This window comes from Peromyscus californicus, unplaced genomic scaffold, assembly GCF_007827085.1.
Source record: "Peromyscus californicus insignis strain IS unplaced genomic scaffold, ASM782708v3 Scaffold_11__1_contigs__length_118956290, whole genome shotgun sequence".
In the NCBI taxonomy this organism is placed as follows: Eukaryota; Metazoa; Chordata; class Mammalia; order Rodentia; family Cricetidae; genus Peromyscus; species Peromyscus californicus.
In genome coordinates, this window is record NW_026294402.1 from 105,469,030 (window position 1) to 105,492,201 (window position 23,172).

Here is a 23,172-nt window from a genome sequence, read left to right on the forward strand (position 1 = left end):
TGTAAATTTGCATATGACCTTGGAGAAGCTGGATTATGTTAGTTGATCTTTAAGTTTGACCTAAGTCAGGGTACTTTAAGTCAAATTTCCAAATAAAAGAAATCTGCCATTAAGCTGATAAGGAACTATTTACCTGGAGTGGGTATAAAGCTACCAGGTAGATATCCCTTTAATGGAAATTGTATCAGTAAACATTAGAAATACAGTTTTAATTCTTCTTTTTAAAAATTATGGTAGCTGTAAAGATGTGTTCCCATGAGTAGAAGAAAACTCTTCGTGTTCTTTGAAGTTTGTTTTAGGTGTATTGGTGCTGGAGTTCATATCTGTACCATGTGTGTACAGTGCCTTCCGAGGCCAGGAGAGATTGTCAGATCCTCTAGTACTGGAGTTACAGATGATGTGAGCCCCTGTGTGGGTACTAGGAATTGAACCCAGGTCCTCTGGAAAAGCAGTCAGTACTATTAAATGTTGAGCCATCTCTCCAGCCCCGACTTTTTGTATTTTTAAATTTAATATAGGAGTACCAAGGATATAACTAAGTGATAGAGTTCTGGACTAGCATGTGCAAGGACCTGGGTTTAATCTCCATCACTGGAAGGAGAAAAACCTCATGTGAACTTGAAAACTAATAAAGGAGGCTGTATTGTCCTATATGTAGGTGTATGTATTCAACATATTTTACATGTATAGACCTTTACAAAATTAAGTGTGAAAGCTCATTATAAATTGTATTTCTTTTAAACAGTGTTCTTTGTTTTTAATGACTCTGGGGATAGAACCCTGTTCCAAGTGCTCCTTCAATGAGTCTGGTCAACATGTCCCAGCCCTCGAGATAATTTTTTTTCTGTTTTGTTTTAATTATATGACATTAGGAATCCCAACCATTTGGAGTTTTTGTTTGTTGTTTTATTTTGGTGATGGGACTCAGGGTATGTGGTAAACCGCTCAGCTATCACTAGCTCTGGATTATTGGCTTTTAAAATGACTTTACCATTTCCATTAATCTGAATATGTCAGACAATTTTTGTTCTCCGTAAAAGTAAATATGATGGTCTAAAATGGTGACCTAAAAATTCTTATGGTTTACCATATAATTTAGAGGTTTCAGTGTTTCTTTACTTGTGTTTTTAAACTTAAGAGTTATGTATTTAAAAGACTCGCACTGTCTTCACATTTCTTTGGTTTTGAAACGTTAGCAGTATGTGGATGTGGGTCAGGTGCACTTAGGGTTTTATGCTGCGTCTTTTAGGACTGTGAACTTTCCTTTTGGCCAGTTGGTTAGCTGTCAGAAACTACTCTGTTGGAAGGTGCCCTACCAGAAGCTCTGTGGGCTGAAATGCTATAGACATTAAGACTAAAAGTCAAAAGGGCAAAGTAAGCCTGAGCCTGAATCTAGACTTAGGAGAGGGAGGAGTAAGTCAAAGTCTTGGAGTGAGAAATGAAACCTGGTGTGCTTACTTGTTACGTAGAAAAGATTACTAATAATATGGATACTAGTAGCTGTCTTAAAAAATAGTATAAATGCTTGATTATTGCTTTGGGTACTGAATACAAGAAGACAGTAGTAGAAATCTCAAATTAGGAAATAGTGTGACTTTGAATCATAGGATAATCGCTATTCCTCATTAGTGGAGATTTTTTACTGTTCAGTTACTGTTCATTTAGTTCCTTGTTGTATATTAGTGGTTTGAAATAATTGTGGTGTATTCAGTTTTTAAATTATTCTTTAAATTTGTCTTTTGTTTAATTTCACTTAAGAGTTCATCGAAGGATATTACTGGGACACACTGGAGCAGAGCCAGTACACCCAAAAGGAGAGACATGATGGTGTGTAATTCTGAAATGTGTGGTCTTAGATTTTTATGTATTTATTGTTGATTTTCAGTGTTTTGGACATAGGAGTAACAGAAATAGTCTAGTAACACTTGAGAGTTTCTACTTTGTTTTCCTGTGAAAACTTTAAAGCAAGTTTCTCTGAGAATTGAAACTTTTTCCCCTTTTAAATACTGTTCTAGTTTTCCTTTATGTTACTGTGATAAAATCCTCTGACAGAAGCAGCTTAGGGGAGGAAAGGGCTTATTTGGTTCACACTTCTAGGTCACTGTTCCATCATCGAGAGAACTCAGGGCAGGAACTCAAGCAATAGCTTGGAGCAGAAACCTGGAATAACGCTGCTTGCTGGCTTGCTCACAGACACGTGCTTAGCTAGCTCGCTGGGATGGTGCTGCCCAAACTGGGCTGGGCCCTCCCACATCAATTAATAAGACAACACCTCTCCCTTCCTTCCCACTGTATGCCCACAGGCCATTGCACTAGGCAGTTTTCAATCAAGGCTTTAAAATCTCAGATAACTGTGCTACTCAAGTTGTCAAAGCTCTCCAAGAGAAATAGGTTATAATAGCATCCTTGGAAGTCTTTTAACTTGAGTCCTTAATGTTCTCTATTTTCCTTCTTTTGATAAATCATTTGTTTTTAAGTGACATTGCTACCAGCTGCCATTTATCAGAAAGATTCTTTTTGTGTGCCCAGTTGTTAATGTATCCACTTCATGGATTTCTCTACCATATATATTCTGGAATTTTAAAAACTTAGCTGGATCTTGCATTATATTTTGAAATAAGTTTTTTGATTCCACTTGTTAAAAATCTTTGCCTTTGTAAAATGCCCAGACAGTTCCAGAGAGGGTGAGAAGGCAGGTTTTCCTTGTTGGGGTAGGATAATTTAGGTGTAAGGATGTATGGTACTTTATGTTTTGGTCATGGATTTTTTTTTTTTAAATAAAAGAAATACTTTGGGAAAAGAAATAAATGAAACTTCTATAGAGAAGGGCCTTGATTTTCAGAGAAAAGTCACATACAGCATTTTCAGTGAATTTATACCAGTGGTAGAATTGCTGGTAGAATTGTACCACAGCCTTGTATTAAATGGAATGCATTTTTGAGGTTTCTGCTACATATGTTCTAAGTGATTGTCTAAATTAATACAAATAGGCTTTGTTTTATTTGAACTATTATTTTAATATCTTACTAAAATTGGATTGCATATTTTCATCTTCTAGAATATTTTAAGCTTTATAAAATTGTGAAATATATTTTATTCCATTATCTGGTCTATATGTACAGATTTCTAGTTCTCTGTGTATATGTATGTATGTATATATGTGTATATCTAGATATATAAATATATTGAAACAAGTTTCAGAAAATTATATATAAAACTAAGTATATGTATGTATAACAGATATTTGTTTTTTTGTTTTTTATTTTTTTGAGATAAGGTCTCACTGAATGGCTAGGCTAGCCTTGAACTCAGTTTCCTACTGCCTCAGCCTATTGAGTGCTGGAATTAGAGATGTGTGCCACCATGCCTAGTCCTGAAGTGGTAACAGCTCTTCTGTGTACAATACACTGATATTTTTCTCCTGTATTTTATTTGTTTAACTGTCAGTTAAACTCACTGAATTGACTTTAAGAGAGAATCAACTTAAATTTAGGAAAATGTTACTTTGGGTCAAATTTTTAAATAATATTACCAGAAGCCCTAAATCAGTATAAGAATGTAAAGAAAGATATTTTTACAAAATAGTATTTTTAAATGCTTTGTGATATACATTTACCTTCAAGTAAGATTGTTTAAAAACTTGTAAGCTAGAATGCTGAAAAAGCGTTGTTAGGAGACTAAATCCATTCATTTTCTTGGGTTTAAAATAGGATGTGCATATTAAAGGAATCCACATGGAAATGTGCATTCTCTGGTCTTATTAATTTTATATACTTTTGATTTGTATTTAATGTCATTTGCTTATCTACTGTGCATTCCACATTTTGTTCTGACCAAGTTTCTCATTTTGTTGAGCATTTCCTTGAGGAAATGCTTTTTAGGTGTATGTCTTTAAGGTTCAAGGAAAGGAAGTACCCTTGCTTTGATTCCAAGATTATTCTTTTGCAAGCCAGATCAGCTATGTGCTCTTCCTTGCTTTTGCTATTTTTCAAACGATGGTAAACAGTGGCAGCAGTCACAGAGATGAGGAGGAAAGCATCTTTGACCTTAAAATGGTTTATACTTAACATTAAAACTGCCCTTAGGCTGTATTGTTCCGTAATATCCTAAGGCTGAAGCATTTTACCATTGCTGATTCTGAATTTTGTTATTTGAAAGGAAAACGGAGGCTGAGGTGTATCTCATGATAAAATGCTTGCACAACATGGACAAGGCTCTAAGTGCAGCTAGAAGTCGGGGTGGGAGAGAATACAGCCTTCTGTATGCTTAGGATGGGGCTATGGGTGCATAGCACTGTGCCTGGCATAAAACAAAGTTAATTACACATGCCATTTAGCAATAACTTCTACTAAAAATGTAGAGGTTATATCTAAATATAATAGCTTTTGCATTTAATAATGTTTTGCTTTTGAAGTATCACTGTGTTGATTGTAATAATGACGAATATTGCTTTTTCCCCCTATGTTCCTGACTTTGGCAATGCAACCAACTTTCTCACTTTCCTGAAATGCAGTATGATACCCTCAAGGACAGATCATCAAGGCTTTCATCATTAGTATGTAGTGCATGACTTTGTGTTACGCGTGAGGCTTTTCTTTCTAAACACCAGTTGTTGCTAATCATAGATTATGACTAACTTTCATGGTTTTGTTAGGATCTTTTTGGGGGAAATGTGTAACAAAACAAAAACCATTGTTTTTGCAATTGTGGCATAATCTGTTATTGGAGTAATAGTTTTTCCCATAGACTTCAGGATCAGGCTGAGAGCATGGCTCAGTGGTAAAGCGCTTCCTTAGCATTGCAAGGCTGTATTTGCTCCCCAATACTACAAAAAACAAAAAACAAAAAATGCCTCAAATGGATCAAACACTTACTGGAAGAGCCAAGAGTTCTAACTCAGTAGTTCAGTCGTAGTTCCATCTTCTAAAGAAGAGCTGGTTCCCTGTCCTCACCTACTGCATAGGAGGGCTGGTTTGCTTATTTTTTAACTTTCTGCTTATTTATTTTGATTGTGTATGTGTGTCACATGGCACACACGTAGAGGTCAGAGGACAACTGGGAACTGTTTCTCTCCTGCTACCATGTGGATACCAAGGATTGAACTCAGGTCACCTAGCATCAGCCTTGGCAGCAAGCATCTTCATCCTCTGAGCCATCTCTCTCTCCAGCCCTCTGATAGTGTTCTGATACACCCTGAGCTACAGTAGCACAGACCTATGCTCATTTCATGTGTCATAGGCTGGCAGGTTACTAAATAAAACATCCAGCAGTGAGGGGTGGCAGCTGAAGATGCCCAAGAGTTTTGGCTTGACATATTGAATTAGCTAAGGAAGTCAAACTGACTTGTTTTCTGGGTTATGATTATGTCAGTAGATTGCCCAAGTTTCTAGACTGTGTAGTTTTCACTTAGATGTTCACAGTAAAGTATACAAGAATATTCACAATGAGAAAAATGAGCTTATCCTTACTGTTGAGGATCTGACTATGTGAAGTGGTTTTCCTAGGACAGCCTGTTGTCCTTGGCTGGTCTAGGGTACTTGCAACTGCAGTCTCAATACCGAGATTGAGTTTATTGTTCGCTGGTTGTTGTTGAGTGATAGTCCTGATCTTTGTCCCCTTGGGAGAGGTGATGTTTTTATATAATCACCTTTTCAAAGTACTTTGTGTGAGCTTAAGTACATACATTTTAGGTATTTCTCTTCTGAATGGCATATGCCAGGGATCTACTAACTTGGCTTGATGGCTGGAGAGATAGCTCAAGGGTTAAGAGTACTTACTGCTCTTCCAGAGGGCCTGAGTTCAGGTCTCAGCATCCATGTTGGCTAGCTCACAACGACCTCTAACCCAGTTCTGGGGATCCATGCTTTCTTTGGCATTTGCACGCCTAGACCATGCACACACACACACACACACACACACACACACACACACACACACACACACACACACACATTAAATCCCCCAAAGAGTGTTGTTTTCAGGAATGAAACGTCCTTTTGGCTGACGTGCAGCATTGTTTTTGCTTTTAGATACGATGACTAAGTTGGGAGGAGGAACAGACTCTCGTCACCTGTAGCTTCCTAGAGGAAAAGAAGTGGGGGACGAGACTCAAGTCAGGTGTATAGTGAAGGTCCCCTGTAGTCGGACTTTTCTTTGGGCTACCAGCTCACAAATAATGACATGGAGACTTCTTATTAATTATGAAAGCTCGGCCTTAGCTTAGGCTTGTTCCACTAGCTCTTATAACTTAAGTCAACACGTCTATTTTCATCTCCATTCTGTCATGTAGCTCATTGCCTTGTCTCTCCGTACTGCCCATGCTGCTTTCTCCATGGCTGGCTGGCAACTTAGCCTTGTTCTTCCCAGAGTTCTCTCTGCCCAGAAGTCCTGCCTGTACCTCCTGCCTAGCTATTGGCCTTTCGGCTTTTTATTACACCAATCACAGCAATACATCTTCATACAGTGTACAGATATCCCACAATAGTCCCCATAGGCATCCTTCTGACTCTGTGTCCTAATTAGGTTCCCTTTAGCCAGCCAGACTCCAGGTTAGTTAGTTCGAGAGGTAAGAGGGAGTCATGTGTCTCCAGACCACATAGCTTAGCCTTCCAAGTTTAGTCCATTTGTTACTGACAGGAAGTAGGCTGCATGCATACTACTCTGTATCATATGTACCTTTGCTATTATTTTATGATGAATTTCATTCTTAAAATCTCACTACATGACCATTAAAGTTAACTTACAATTTTTACTTACAGAATTATTCTTACAGTCACAGCTATGAGATGAAGAAGCGATCTTCTAGTTCTCATAAAGACCCCCTGGTTAGTTCTGCTTTGGAAGTTTGGTCTAGTGGTGATATTATGGACAGCACCAAATTACAAGTGGATTTCATTCTCACAGTTTGTTTTTAGAGACTTGGAATGTATTTTCCGGTAGAAATAGTCAAGTGTGTGATAGAGAGTTCCCGTGTGAGAACTCTGAAAGCCTTTCACCTGTGTGATTGCCCTGCAGAACCAACAGGCTTTCCATTCCAGTCACCGGGGGGCTCAGGACCCTCTGTCCCTTAGTGTGCTCTTGGCAGAAATGTAGTTCCTGGCTCCCTGCCAATTCTGGGTTCCCTTGGAGCATTGGGAGGATTTTGCTAGAAGGGAAGAGGGAGGGAGAATGTGGCTGAAGGCAGATTACAGAGAGGCCTTGGTGTAACATGGCAGTTTTGTGGCCGGGTGAGGTATGAGTGATGGCAAAATCAGGGCCAGGAGTGCTGCGGGTGGGGTAGAAGCAGGGCCCTGCAAGTAGTGTCAGCAATAGGAAAGGAAGACACTAAGCCAGGGATTGTACCTTTGCTTAACCCCTAGCTAGCAAGAGGGGGGTTTGATAGGTGATTTCTCTAACCTAGCAAATTATAGAAGTGCTAAATATTCAGCGGGCCTCAGTTTTGTAGGGGCATTCTTAACTCTAGAATGAGAATAACTCAGTTATTTGTTTTTCATTTTTATCTGAGGGTGTTTTGTCTTGTTTTTAAAGTAATACGTAGTAGTGACCTTGTTTGAAGTAGCTGACCTTTAATGCCCACCCTTTACAAGCAAGTTTAAACCATTGCTCCTTGCCCCTCCTTGCTGTGACCCAGGGCTTTAAAGGCATTGCCCTGGGGAAGAAGGAGCCTGGACAGTATCAGATTTTGCCTGTGTGTTCAAATTTTGTCATGGTGTGTGGTTGCATCAAAAACATCTAACCTGAGAAAAATTGTTAAATTTTGATTTTTGCAGAGTGGCCTCTATTTTGACCAGAGAAACTATAGCAGTCTTAGACATAGCAAGCCTGCCTCGACCTACTACTTTCGGGTTTGTCTAAAGTCTTTTGGTCTCATGTATCTTCCTCACCCTTAACACTTCTCTAATCCCCCATTTTGCATTTTGACCATTTGTAACTAATCTGTGAATGGTCTGGATATACCAGTTTTGATAACTGATTCATATAGTTCTTGAGTGTGTTTTCAGTGAGAACTGTTAGATCAGTTTGTAATGAAGATTTCAAACAGAAAAAGAATTTGTACAATGAACATTATGTTCTACTGCTTAGATTATATAGTTTATTTCCTAGTCTCATAATTATTTGTCTATTACTTTATCATTCCTTCTTTTGTTTTTGTTTATTTGTTTGTTTTTAAGACAGTCTCACTATGTGTGTAGCCCAGACTCAAACTCAAGATTCATCTGCCTCAGCCTCCTACTTGCTGATGTTAAGGTGGGGACTACAATGCCAGCTTCTGTCTAGTTTTTTTATTCATTTCAAAGTAAGCTATAGGTATCAATCCTTTCCCTGATAGATACTCTTAAAAAGTTGACACGTGAAAATAGAAGCTATGTATAGGAGGAGAGGGATGTTATTACTTGTTAGAATATTAATGTAAGCCAGGTATCGGTGGCGCACACCTTTAATCCCAGCACCCGGGAGGCAGAGGCAGGCGGATCTCTGTGAGTTTGAGGCCAGCCTGGGCTACAGATCGAGATCCAGGACAGGCACCAAAACTACACAGAGAAAAACCTGTCTCGACAAAAACAAAACAAAACAGAAACAATATTAATGTAATATTAGAATCTTGTTTTTCTTTTGTCTGTTTTGGGGTTTTGCTTGTTTTTGAGACATGGCGTGTCTCTGTAGCCTACTCATCCTGCCTCAGCTACCCGTGTGCCAGGGTTGCAGGCTAGTATCACCATAATCATCTAGAATCTTGTTTTTTTCCAAGACATTGAACATTCAAAGCATACTGTAATGTGTGGTACCCAGTACATTTAAAAGTATTCAGGAATGGGAACTAATCTACATGGTAGAATAATTCTTTAGCACATATGAGGCTCTGGATTCAATTCCGTGCACCGGAAAACACAGTCAACTGGAAAACCTGCCTGCATATACCATTTCACTATTCTTGTTTGTCTAGGTTTAGTGAAAAAGAACTGAAAATTGTGTCTTAAGTGATACCAGGGAAAGAAATGTAATTTCTTTATAAAAAGTACTTTTAGTGCATGGCCTCAGGTGACTAGTGCAGCTATCTGGTTAACTAGCATGCTTTTGAAAGATAGGCTTTCAAATCTATTTGGAAAAAGATAGTGATAACAGTAACTAAGAGCTCGCTTACTTGTAACCTGGCCAAGACCATTGGGAGTCTGTCACAAAATATTCGACAATGCCCCAGGAACTACTGGTGACTGGTCTGAGGCCACCATTTGACACACTCCCTCTGCCACGTCCCTCTTTCCTTCAGTGCTTTCCTGGGTCCCCGTCTCACATCCTGCCAGGCGTTTTCTAAAACTAAAAGGTTGTAGATAATGATAGAAGCCTGCTAGCGCTGATTTCCTTTCTTACCCCTAACAGTTTGCATTGCAGTGACTTCTGTCTTACTCATGTGTTTTTACACTACTCTAAGCACTTGGGGCTTGCGAATGAGTTATGGAATCTATAACCCTAACCTAAAGTCTTCTGCCTGCATGCTGCTGAGGTGCATTCTCCTGTGTGTCTGTTGTTGCTTATTTCTACTGCTCTGCCTCTCTTTGCAGTCTTCTTCCCTGTGCAGCGACCCGCTGGGGACATCTCCGAGTAAGAACAGGGTCAGTGCTTTCGAGGAGCATGTGACCGTCACAGCTGCCCCGCCTTTCTTTAAAAGGTTTAATTAGTTCACTTATTCCGTAGGCCTCCTCTACTGCAAATTCTGGTCTGCTGAGAAGTACCAGCCTGGTTTGTATTTCCCTCTTCCAGTGTGTGCTCTGTGGTAGGGCCGCTGTCATGGTGCTGACTGAGCTGTGTGGCCTTTCTGCCACATGTACTGCAGAGTACGCTGCCTGTGCTTGGGTTACAACTCCAGGTCGTGAAAAATAATCCTGTTCTCTTTGCCAGCGTAGAAATGGATGACTTCTGGTAGCTTATGTTAAGAATCTGTTTCCTTGGGTTCTGCCACATTCACTTAGTTTTCTTTGGTATGGCTATGACCCTAGGCTGTGGCAATCAAAAGTCGACTAAGCAAGCTGAGTTCAAAGCATAACCAGCAGCTTGTGTGACATGCTGGCTGTTGGTGCTTCTAGTTGTTTGACGTTCTGTGACCGGCTTCAGAAGACTGGGGCCCACACTGCTTACCCCTGTTTACTTCCTCACTGTTTGTTCTTTTAAGAGAGTAAATTGATTAATATTACCTTTCTCAAGTTATTACATGAGGGTGAAAGAAAATATCGTAGTGTTTTTTTAAACCAAGTATATTGTTGAAGTTATAATGAAACTGGTACGGTGATCTTGTATGTAAGTGAAGATAACACACCATCCTCAAACATTTTTTTGAATTATGGACTGCCAAAATAATAAAGATATTTTCAAAATAATTCCAGTACTAAATAAATAAGTAATATTCTTTTGTTCTTCAGGCATCATTGTATGATGGTGGATTATATAACCCCTATGGTTCTCGAACTGTAAGTCTGAATGGGAAGGGGATGGATACAGGAGGGGACAAGAAGTCATTTAGTCTGGCCCTGTACTAACGCTGTGACCCATTCATTGAGCCAGCTGTGAGAAGGTGACTACTGGAGATTATGAGTTAATATATGAGGGAGTCTATAGATATATTACCTTTCTCAAGTTATTACATGAGGGTGAAAGAAAATATCGTAGTGTTTTTTTAAACCAAGTATATTGTTGGGGCATCTCCTCCCCTGTTGAGGGTGGGTGTGAGGTAGAGTGCCAGGTGAAGAAAAGCAGCTATTTTCACCTTGGGCTCCAGAGTCAAGTTAAGAGCAGGGTCACTGTATTCCCAGCAGACAAACTGAGCTGGCCATTGTTGTAAAGCCTTTCTTCTTGGAAACTTTATAGCCATCTGAATACAGTTACTACTCATCGAGAGCAAGTTCCTCCCGAAGCAGTCCTGTGGTGAGCTCCCCAGCTTCTCTGCACACTTTAGGCATGTTTAGTTGCTCTACATTCTCACTTTAGAACAGAGTCGTGTGTTTCATCATCTTGTGCATGGATTATGTGCTTCCTCGTCCGTAAAAATCAAATACTAATATGTGCTAATTGACTGTTTTTGTGTGGACCCAAGTAATTTCTTAACTGAGTCTGGAACTGAGGCCATTGGACAGGCTTAAAGTTTTTGTGAAACCCTTTGCCTTTCAAGTACTGATCATTCCTGTTGGGTGTGCCGCTCTGGGCTCCCCCTGCGTATGTTCGTGCACTGCCATTTCCCTTGATTAGCAGCCCTTCTGTCTGTGGAGTGATGGGAGAAGTAAACAGACCCATTTAAAGCTTGTTCCGCACCACTACCTACTCTTTCTGGGGCATTACAGTTTATTTTGCAGTTTATATAGGTAAGTAATATTTGTAAAGAACAAGTCCAGAGTGAAGTTCCCCAGCAAGTCCTTACATGTAACCTGTTCACGGTCATTCTTTCAGAGATGTTTTGGACATGTATGAGTGCTTTTCATTTTGGCCACAAATGGCTTCCTTCTAGTATGTGTTACTCCTCTATGTTTTCTTAAGGTATCTTTCTGTGTCAGTGCATACAGATTTATAGCATCTGTTTTTGCCATTATTATAATTATTATAAACAATTAAGCTGTGCTCCCTTTCAATTATTTTCTCTTTGAGATAGTTTCATATCATCACATATTTTTAATCACAGTGTACTAGCTAGTGAATGCATAGATATCCATTTTACAAATCATTTTACTATTGATGGTTATTGAGATGGTCAGACATTTTCTATATGTACACATGTGCTGTGCATGCACATATGGAGGTTGGAGGTCGAAGTCAGGTGTCTATGCTGTTACTCCTCTCTACCTTATTTGTTTAGACAAAGTCTCACTTAACCTAGAGATCACTGTTTTGGCTAGACTGGCTGGCCAGCAAACCTCGGAAAGCCACTGTCCCCTAGTGCACACACTGCCACGCCTGGCTTTTACATAGGCACTCGGAGTCCAAATTAAGGCTTCATGCTTGCACAGCATCTCCCCAGCCTTATGATGAACATTCTGAGATTCTCTCTGCCTCTGCCTCTGTCTTTCTCTTCCTTGCACACCCATACACATGCCCAGACAGTATACTTACATGAGTACATCTGTAAGACAAATTGTATATCAGGAAATGTTAAGAATATAAGAGCATATGCATTTTTAAAAATAGATTATTTTTGTTTTATGTGTATAAATGTTTTGCTTACATACACATGCATGTACCAAGTACATGCCTGTGTCCACAAAGGCTAGAAGAGGATATTGTATCCTGGAACTGCACTTATAGGAGATTGTGAGCTACCATGGCTGCTGGGAACCAAACCTAGGTTCTTTGCAAGAACAGCAAATGATATTAACTATTGAGCCATCTTTCCAGGCGTCCTATTTTTTCAGGTTGGGTCTCACTATGTAGCTCTGGATAGTCTGGAACTTACTCTGTAGACTAAACTGGCCTCGAACTCACAGAGATCCATCTGTCTCCGCGGCCTCCTGAGTGCTGGGATTAAAGGTGTGGGTCACCATACTCGGAGCATATGCCTTGTAATTTTGCTATATATGACCGTATTGATAACTAAAAAGACTGCACTCATTTACATTTCCAAAGCAATTAATTAGGTGTGTAGGTGTTAGTTATTACTATCTTATTATTCTTACAGATTATTCCAAACTGGAGAAATTAATAATTATTACTAATCATTAAGATTACTTTGTATCAGAGAAAAGATGAGTTCTGTGGGCTTTCTTTTACATTTATGTTTGTAGTTCTTGACCCCCCAGAATGGCAGTTCTCAGAGATACCACCCTTGTACTTAATAAAAACTAGCATGGGTGTATTTAGGGCATAATGCCATTTTTACAAAAGAAGGTGTTTACTCTTAACCAACTGTATACTCAGATATTTTTAATATGTCAAATGTAGTGTCCCCCTGCAAAAAATTTTGATAATTTTTGTATTTTCAAAAACACAACAGTTCAGGTCCTTGCCCTTGTGTGCTGGCTAGAATCTGTTTCATTTGCAATTTGGGTTTAGAATGACTACCTTAGTGATGTCAAAATGGCATCTTAGTGACATCAGAATGTGGATAAACCAGTGTGCCAAGGATGAGTTCTGCAGTGGAGTGGGAAGGACACGGTCCTGTGAGGGATAAGAATAGTACCGTCACCGCCAGCTGCACAGGAATGAGTACCAGGAAATGAGTCACTGCCGCAGGCTTTGCTGGTAGGAACTTCTTTGACATATGTTATTTCATTTTAAAACATTTTTTTTTCTTTTTCAAATTGAAATCCTAAGTGTATTTATTGATCTCTCAAGGGACTTTACAGATCTGCAAGTCTAAAAAACCATGACCTCCCTAGCTGATTTTGTCTAGTTTGCTTATACCCTTACCAGTGTTTAACTTAAATAAAAGAGAGTTTTGCTTTATTCTTTGTGCTTTGGGGAAGTATCTTGATTTTTAGTGATTCTTCTTCATTATGCTTTAAGCAGCTTCTCTCTTTAATGGTGCACAGTGGCTCATGCCGATTAATGCTGTGTAGAGTGGCCTCCTGAACTCGCGCAGTGTGTTTGTAGTCTGTGAGACCGTTGTGGAAATTGAATCTTTTTCACTTTCTGTAGTCCATCGATGATGATACTGCAAGCATTATGTCTTCTGAGCGTGCCAGTCGTGGGCGAAGGGACAGTGTGGTGAGCATGGTCTGCATGCAAACAAATACAGCTTTTACAGTGACAACAGTGTGTGATTATGTGAAATATACTGCAAAGTAAAATTTGTATTTTCCTTAAATACAGTTTATATGAACATTTTGCTTTGTAATGAGTCATAGACTTGTGTGTCTTATGTACAAATCATTTATTGAAAACTTTCACTTTATTTGCTGTTTTTTTATGTACACATTTTATCTGCTTGTTTTTCAAAATGAGCCTTTCAAAGCAAGAGTCACACTTGTACCATTGTATAGTGCTTGTGTGTAAGACTGTGACTTTTGTCAGCTGTTGATGGCAAGATTTAAAAACACTAGTTCAGACATTTTGCCCAGTTAATCATTGTGGACATGGTAATAGTTTCATGTTATTTTTTAATGAAGCTGGAAATTTCGTGGAGTGGCATTTTTGTTCTCTATAAGGAACTGATGTGGAAATTAGAGTAGAGGACTGTGTGTCAGCTTGGAGCTAGAATAAAGAGGCCTTGAAGCTGTAATTCCTTCCAGAAAAGGTGCAGGCTCAATTAATGTGGACGATTATAAACCCAAAGTTCTCATAAAGGGAGCACCACATGTTTGTGTGAAATAAAGTCTCCTAATTAAAGCATTTGTGCTCCCTTAGCCATCCAGGTAATGCTCATACTTATGGCTGAAGGAAGCACCTTGGAAGCAGTGGTGTTAAGTGCTAGGAGTGATGTGTTAAACCAAGGACAGATCTCTGACTTTACGGCGCTTGTGTCCTAGTCAAAGACATAGAACTAAATTAGTGAAGAAAGGAACACACAAGGAAGGCAGCTCAGGGTGTGAAGAAGAGAGCAGCTGAGTGTGATGGAGAGAGGACCTTGAGGTGATAGAGGATCTGTGAGTGACCCTGGGAGAGCCCTCAGAGACAGTGACTTCTGATAGAAGAGGCTCAGCTGTTTGAAGAGCAAGAGAAGGGACTTCTCAGGCTGGTCTTCCTCATTATTTTGTCCAACAGTTCCTGATATGACAAGTGAAGAGAAAGAAATTAATGTGGAAATTGAGTATTGCCAGAGTTGATAGCTATAAGGAATTATAATATTGAAAAATATAGTAGAGATTTGATAGTGGCCCGGAGCACTGCCCCCACCAGCTAAGGTTCCCAGTGCTTCAGTGTGGAAGGTTTGCTTGTCATGAGCTCAGGCAGAAAACGGTCTAGAGCATAGATGTGCAATTGATACCGATGAGAGAGCTTACTTTAGGGAGCTGTGACTTCACTTAGGTGCCTCTTTTCTTTTTTTACTATTTGAAATAGCTCGATTGTAAATGTTTCCTCATTTTGTGATACTTTCTCAAACATCAAATGAAGACGGGCACACAACCCCCAGTTAGCTAGTGTTTCTTTCTTCTTTCTAACTTCTAAAGCTTCTTGTTTTCTCTGACTGGAAGGTCTCTGCTGCTGACTATTTTAGTCGCTCCAATCGTAGGGGGAGTGTTGTCTCTGAGGTGGATGACGCCGGCATCTCAGACTTGACCAGCGTGAGTGTATTGCATGGGGTCATTGTGTTATCCCAGACATGTGACTAACAGCTTATGTAGTAGCTATTTTTAAAGTTCGGAATTTAATTCACTCCTTAGACATATTTACTTGATCATATTAACCTGAAACATAATTATTTTGGAATATATTTGTTTTTTTTTGTTTGTTTGTTTTTTTGAGACAGGGTTTCTCTGTGTAGCTTTGCGCCTTTCCTGGAACTCACTTGGTAGCCCAGGCTGGCCTCGAACTCAGAGAGATCCTCCTGGCTCTGCCTCTCGAGTGCTGGGATTAAAGGCGTGCGCCACCACTGCCCGGCTGGAATATATTTGTTAAGATGTTTTAAAATCCCTCTTTCTTTTACCCCGTGGAATCCCCTTATAGAACTCATTAGCATATTCAATGATTCCTAATATCATGCTAATTTTGTTTGGTTTTTTTTTTCACTGTTCTTTTTTTCTGAATTATTTTAGAGCCAGTCCATTTACATCATGTCATTTCCTAACAGGTAGTTGATATGCATACCTAACCTACTGTTCCTAAGGAAATAAACAAGTAGTTTCCTAACACCAGCTCACACTTGGCCCATATTCAGGTGCTTTTGGTTTACTTTTTGCCCCCTTCTTGTTTTGATAAGTCTATAAAGTGTTAGACTTTCAAAGCTGAATAATAAAGAATGTGACTTGGTAAAATGCCACTGATTTTCAGTAGTCAGAGAGAGGCTGAAGGGGTTTGAACGTGGACTCTGGATTGGTCTGAAGCACCCTTCCTGGTGCTTGGGGACTGAGTGGAAGTAGAGTGTCCTTGGAGGCACCTGTGGGTGCCACCCTTCATGTACTTTGGGACCTGCCTGCTGAGCTCATCTCTCCAGCCCCTCCCCCACTGGCTTGGCGTCATGCAGACAAGCCCCATTCTGATGGTCCAGCACTTTGGAGAGGATGAGAGGTAGCAGTTCTTAGAAATGCAGAGATTGGTTTTTATTAGCACTTCACTTATGAAGTAGCTAGTTCTGAACTATTTTAATCCTCGAAAATCTTAATTATTTTAATTGTGGTCATAATTATTCCACATTATTAGCTTAAATCTGGCCATACAGCAATCTCATCTTGCTGTGGATTGAACCAAGGACTTGGTCTATTATGAAATTAGAAGCTGGTTTCCCAGTTATTCTGAAATGTTACCTATTTTATTAACCTGCTTAGTAACCTCTTTTTAATTTTTAGAACATTTTCATTTATGTTTATGTGTATGTATGCTCACATGAACATACATACACATAAACATACACATGACCGATGTGTAGGTCAGAGGACAGCTTGCAGGAGTTGGTTTTCTCCTTTGATGTGGTCCTGGGGACCACATGTCATGAGGCTCACTGGCAAGTGCCTTTTACCTGCTGAGCCATCTCACTGGTCCATTGGTACCCGCTTTTTCCCCATAGATATAATTGAATTTACTGTATATACCTGTTTTCTTGATAGCTTGTTCTCTGTTAGTCTCACAATTCATGATGCCTGAATAGGGGTTGTATCATTTGTACATTTCGTTCTTGGCAGTTTGCTTTAGTAATTATATAGAAATGAAGAACGTTACAGTTTGTCTCTCCCTGCCTCTCTGAATTAAATACCTCTTTAATGTAAGCAAAAGATTATTTATTAAATAAAGTCTTCCTGTTATTTCATAGCCTGAAAGCCATTGCCTTTTTAAGTAGCTATAAAATATCATTAATTTTGCTTTCTGATAATGTCCTCTAAACAGGCGACTTTCTCTAATTTAAAAAGCATATGCTTTAGTTCACTTCATTGAAGCAGATGTAAAAGGGATTTATATTGGTCCATCTGTCCCTGTCCCCGGCTCTGCGTTTGCAAGATGCTTTCTAGCTTCCATGTTGTGGGCCCATTGTATGCTCACAGGGTGAGAATCCTGGCTCCAGGAGGTGCTGGAAAAAGATGCCAGCCAGCCAGTTCTACAAGACAACAGGATTCACATGCTGTAAGCGCCAGTCTTGCTCTGTAGGTCAGGGTAGAGTAAAGGAAAAGAAATGTGTACTGGCTTACTGTTCATTGCACCAGTCTTTTGAAAGAAATCCTTAACCAGATTCACTTCCAGAAATCATTAAGCCTATTGTTCTCTTCCCTTCTATGGTTATGGAATCAGATCCACTTTCTGTGTTTTGTTTTTTATTAAACAAGTTTTAGATAACCTTGTCATTATTAGCTTGAGCATTCTTAATACAAAAATCCAAAATTCTTTATGTTCTAAAATCTAAAAGTTTTTGAGTACCTTCATCATGCTGTGTAAGCTGGATTGTTATAATATATCAAATTAACTTATGTGTATAAAATGTGAAATGTAGATGCATTCTATGTTTAGACTTAGGTACCAAGATATCCCAGTATGTATATATGATTATTTCTACAACTGGAAAAAAATCCTAAATTTGAAACACTTCTTTTCCCAAGTATATGAAATGAAGGACATTTATTAGAAGTTAATGGATAATTGTGACCTAGTGAATACATTTAACAAACCGCACTGTAAACACTTTATTTAGAGTATGCTTTTATACCTTAAACATGACTAAATTTTATTGCATTCAAAAAGGCTTTTCAAGATTTATCTGGCAGGTACTTTCAGTCATCATTATAGACATTAGCTTGTCATTGCAATACACCTCTATAGAGTCAGCCTCAGAAGTGAGACCGAAGGAGTCTTTGGCCAAGTCACTGCAGCCAACATTATAGACATTAGCTTGTCATTGCAATACACCTCTATAGAGTCAGCCTCAGAAGTGAGACCGAAGGAGTCTTTGGCCAAGTCACTGCAGCCAACATAATTGGACTGTGGCATGGCTGCTTTATGCTGGCTTCACGATTCTGGAGGTTTGGCGCATGATCAGTTTGCATTGCGACAGTTGGGATCTATTAGAATACAGTGAACACGATAGAGTCAGCATTGTGGTGGCTTCAGTGATGCAGCTTCTGAAATGTAAGATTATTCCAAGGTGATGCTCTAGTAAAATGGGTGAGTTTTATAAGAAAGGTGAGATGAAGAGGGATTTCAGATGGACTTGAATATTTTAATTTTGAGTACTTCTTTTCTCATTAACTTACTAGCAGAAAAGAATTAGAAAGTACTTATAAAATAAGGCAGTTTATGAAGATACACTTCTTGACTTTGAACGACACTAACTAGTGGGCAGTGCTTTTCACCAGTGCAGCTTGAGAGGAGTTCTTCCTCATTTAGTGCAGAGTGGCTTTCATTGCTTGCTTGTTGTAATACATTTGGTGTTGCTTTTAAGTTAATCCAAATTAATTAAAATGATTTCCTTTTGAAAGTATTACAGCAAGAAGTGAAACATCAAAACCCAGCATTTGTATTACCAGTAAGAGTACTAGTTGAGTAAAAGGTCTTTATTAAACATGGTAACTGGGTAATAAAAAATATGCTAGAAACTTTTCCATGTGAGGAGGTTGGGTTAAAGTCATCTGAGCAAAAGCAGAAATGCTTCCTGTTTAGTAATTCACCAAAGAAGGTTTTCAAATCTCCTTTCTGGATTGGGCTGGGAAGGTTGATCTCAGAGTTCAGGACTGGGAATATTTTATTTTCATTTAGTTTTAACTTCCTATGTCACTTTCCCCACTAAGGCTAATAGTATATGCAAGTAAATATGCATGCTGGAGTTCATGAAACATGTTCAGAAACAGCTGGGACCGTTAGTAATTGCTTAACCTCCAGCAAAGTTTCCCACCTCTGATTTTTTTCCCTTAGCTCTAGTTAGAATTTTGGAATAGATCTTTAAGGAACCTTCCTTCTTGAAGTGGGTCTGGGAAGCCAGGAAACCCGAGTTAGCAGCTGAAGATAGGTTAGTCTGACTGTGGCATGTTGAGATAATGTGTCAATGTGGAGATATTAAAATAAGTGAAGCCTGTGAGTACAGATGGATGGAGTGGATTCTGAGCCCGTATACACTAAGTGCTATTCCTTGTTTGAGTACAGAAAAGGAAATGCAGATACAAGGATTGCATGATTGAGATCAGACAACAAATGGATCGGTGTCTCAGTGTCGGGGGATAGGAAATGCTATGAGGAGAAATGAAGTAGTCTCAAAACTTTGAGACTTGGGAGGAAAAGCAAGGGAAAAAGAAGATGGAGATTGTGTCTGCGACATTGTTGTTAAGATTTTTAGAGACTTGGGGTCGATTGTCCTTGGCAGAGCAGAGCCTGGTGGGGAGAAAGGCTGATTTCTTATACCTTTTTGTACTGCTTGAGTTTGCCGTGTGTGTAAGAAAACATATGTGTATATAACCTGCTATGGGCATTCAATAGTTTTATGTGTGCATTTTGTGTCTTAATGTTTAAAACATTTTTATATTGACAGTTTCAGTGCTCATATTGAGGTTTGTATATAGTTTTCTTTAATGTATTTATTAAATACCATGAAGAGAAAAATCAGTCTAAACAATCTAAAATTTTGAGTCTATGCAGCTTGCTTCCAGTCTGTATTCCTTAGGCTATGAACTAAAAATTCTTGACATTTTGTTACAACTTTTATTTCAGTTTTAATGTATTTACTTTTGATTCTACACATCACTGAACTTAGAAAGCCCCATTGAGATTGCTCGTCTCCCCACAAAACAAGTCAGCATGTTGTACATCTTCTTGATCCTCATCTCTCTTTTTTTTTCTAGTTGGATGAAAAATCGGACAAACAGTATGCTGAAAATTACACAAGAGTGAGTATAAAATTCTTGATAGGATGGAGCTCTCAAGGTCAGCCCTGCACTTCCTGTGACTCGTTCCTCTTGTCCAGCACAATTGGCCAATCGAGCTGCCCTTCCCGTTGTCTGTTTCCTGTCCTTGACCCCTCAGAATTCCTCCAGCCTTAGATCATGTGAAAGCCCTGGGAAGAGAGAAGCCTGAGTTTTATTTCACAGGACGTCATCCCTAAAGCTCTTGGCTACTCCTTTGAGTCTCACTTTCTAAAAACTGATATTGAGAAACCGTTAAACATGAAAATGAAATATCTAGGAACGGACCAACAAACCCATAGCTTTGATTTTTTTTTTTTTTCTTATAGCTAAGTTACTTCTATAAGGAAAGTAGGATAACTCGGATGTAGAGGAGTGCCTCTGTAGTAAAGTTTCTATTTTCTAAACATATTTTTAAGAAGCCAGGGAAATGATCTATTGTATTAAATTTTATAATGCAAAACTGTAAGCCTATGCAATTTTAGTTGTAGTTTTTTTTTTTTTTAGCCACATTCTAGAAAAAGCAAAATAATATTCAACCCAAATAACCAACACATTTCAAAGTAGCATCAATGTAGATGTTTTGTTTGGTGATGTTTGAGTCAGGGGCCTGGTATATAGCCTAGGCTGACCTTGACTTCCTGCCTCAGCCTATTGCTGGCATTACAGTACTGCACCACTGTACTCTACTTAGAAATGATTGTGATGATGTACTTTGTGCACTCTTTTTCTGCAATAAACCCTCAAAATCTGGTGTATATTTTGTACTTATATCTCTTAACTACACTTCAGGTGGTTTCTTATGGCTCTTAACAAGTATTCTAGGTAACACACATCTCCTCTATTTATTAGTCAGGAGTGGGGTTTAGAGAGAACAGTCTAAATTCATAGCCATGTACAGTGTTCTTGCTCTTAGCTACAAATAGGTTCATCTTTCTCAGCAGAGATGAGCTGCTTAAGCAATGTTAGGATCTGAGGTAGGGAAGTGCTAATTAGACATTAGTTAGGAACAACTAATGTTGTTCTAAAACAACTCTACATTAGCCTGAGAGCTCACCCAGGTAGTGTTTGGATATAACAGAGATAAGCCTAGAATACAAAAGCTTCTATAAAAATTATTTCCACCTTTGAATTTTAGATTCTGGTAAAGTGTTTGAGATAATGAAATGATACTTTATATGCCTGGCCTTTTTCTCTCTCCAAACCAATCTAAATTGCCAACGTGAATTGCACTTGGTAATCTCTCGACTGCATTGTTAGAATGTTCATCTGAAGCTCTCACCTGCTTCTACCACTCTGCCCCATGTTTAATCTTCACAGCAAATGTGTCGTGCCATTTTCTCTCTTTTCCAGCCTTCTTCTCGAAATTCTGCCTCAGCAACGACACCTCTAAGCGGGAACTCATCCAGACGGGGCAGCGGGGACACCAGCAGCTTAATAGACCCAGATACCTCATTGAGTGAACTTCGGGTAAACCACAGTTTGTCTGCCTTTGCAAAGCAGCCTGGGTTTCTTTGTAGTTTGTGGAGCTTTTTAACATTTAATGTGACTTAGGAGGAACAAAATAGGGTTTCTGTAAAAACATGGTTGTCACATCTCAAAATCCCACTTGGATGTTTCAGAGCTGAAAGGAAGGGGATTAGATCATTCTTTTTTTCAGTTATCTTTTCTGAAGATGTGATGGCATTGTAATGGATTCTTCCAATGACAAACAGTTATGTAAAATATATGAAAGTAATTTCTTTAAGAATGACCTTGCCATGTTTTAATTGGAAAATATTTGGATTTACAAAGAATAGCAGACTGTGGGACCTTTTGAGCCATTCTCATATTGGGTGCTTACATACAGTTTCTCAGTATTTCATAGTGAAGTGTGCTATTTGGACAACAGCAAAAGCTGAGCTAGTGGACAGTTTACTGGATCCATTAGTTACAGCTCCATCATTATTAACCCTTTTATTTGGAAGACGAGGATGTACCAAAGATTATTTTGACTGTCTTATTTGCTGAATCTGTTATCAGGGTCAAGACTTGTGAGAAAAACTGCATTCATTCATTCATACATTCACTCACTCACTCACTCACTCACTCACTCACGTATTTGAACACTTGGCAGTGGACATGTAGACAGTCAATCCTATTTTGGCCTTCAGGAGATCACTGAAAAGACAAACTTATTCGAGCCAGTTAAACCAGCTAATAGTATACAGCAATACTAAGAACAGGTTAAGTTAGTTCAGAAAGGCATCGTGTAAATTGGACTAGGAATAGAGAGAGCAAAAGGCTTTTCAGAGAAGCAAGTTCAGAGCTGTCTTGAAGGAAGAATAAAAATAAAGCAAGGAAGCTCAAGTCTCTCTTGAATGGATTCCAAGAACTTGAAGGTTATTGGTACGAAAGACTTGCCAGAGCTCAGGAGATCAAGGAAGGAGGGGTTGCTGGTGAGGGAAAGAAAGCAGGGGTGGGGGTGGGGTGGGGATCTAGGGGCACAAGTCACGGCTGTGCTGTATTGGATAGGAGAGACGTTCTTAAAAGTGACTCTAGCCACAGTCCTGAGGGAGCATTAGATGACAGGAGAAGCTGGCCCGGCCTGAGCAGTGAGGTGGGCAAGTGCAAACTTCCAGGGAGAAGGTGTGAGCGGCTGGCCCTGAGGAGGGGGGTTTGCAGCACGAGGACTAGGGTAGCAGAGTGAGTCGAGAGACGGAAGAGCCAACGGTATCCGTCTTTTCCTTTTTTCTTTTCCTTCTCTTTTTGTAGAAGTGAGGTCGCTTATGCTTCTGTGGGTTGGCTTGAGCAGGTGGAAAGGGAGGCTGAGAGTTGAGGGAGAGCAGAGGACAGCTGACAGCAGTGTCTAAGGCAAGAGGAGATCGGGCTTACCATGCCTTTCCACTGCCACCTAGCAGAGGAGGGTGACTGTGGCCTGGGGCAGTCTGTGAAATTGCAGGGCAGCGGACAGGAGGAGGTGTAGAACAGCGGCCGGGAGGAGGAGGGGAGTTGTTGGCAGGGCAGTGCAGCTATGCCTTGGAAGATGTCAGTTCCTTTGAACTGGTGACCAGGCATAAATGCTGGGGACACAGAGTTTGAATAAGGAAAAGTCTTGCCTTTAGGGGTTGCATTCTAATGGGACAGCAGGACACTGAGACAACTTCTTCCAGTCTTGGACTTAGCTAACTCTTACGTAGTACTTAGCATTTGTTTAATTTTTTTCCCCTTGAAAGAAAAACCT

At 39.5% G+C, this 23,172-nt stretch overlaps 1 protein-coding gene across 11 annotated transcripts in view; it reads left to right on the plus strand.

Moving 5' to 3' along the window:
• Positions 1-23,172, plus strand: part of Lrrfip2 (LRR binding FLII interacting protein 2) — a 107,106-nt gene that overhangs the window by 48,234 nt on the left and 35,700 nt on the right. For 6 of the 11 annotated variants that reach the window (XM_052722352.1, XM_052722349.1, XM_052722355.1 and 3 more), the window contains exons 5-6: positions 19,890-19,934; positions 21,303-21,419. In XM_052722352.1, the coding sequence (XP_052578312.1) occupies positions 19,890-19,934; positions 21,303-21,419 (162 nt within the window). Of the gene's footprint in view, positions 1-1,758; positions 1,828-4,513; positions 4,556-6,758; positions 6,825-7,769; positions 7,845-9,560; positions 9,612-9,693; positions 9,739-10,415; positions 10,464-10,860; positions 10,918-13,614; positions 13,684-15,110; positions 15,201-19,889; positions 19,935-21,302; positions 21,420-23,172 lie in introns of all 11 variants that reach the window. The other 5 variants (XM_052722350.1, XM_052722354.1, XM_052722358.1 and 2 more) reach the window with 2 other exon arrangements.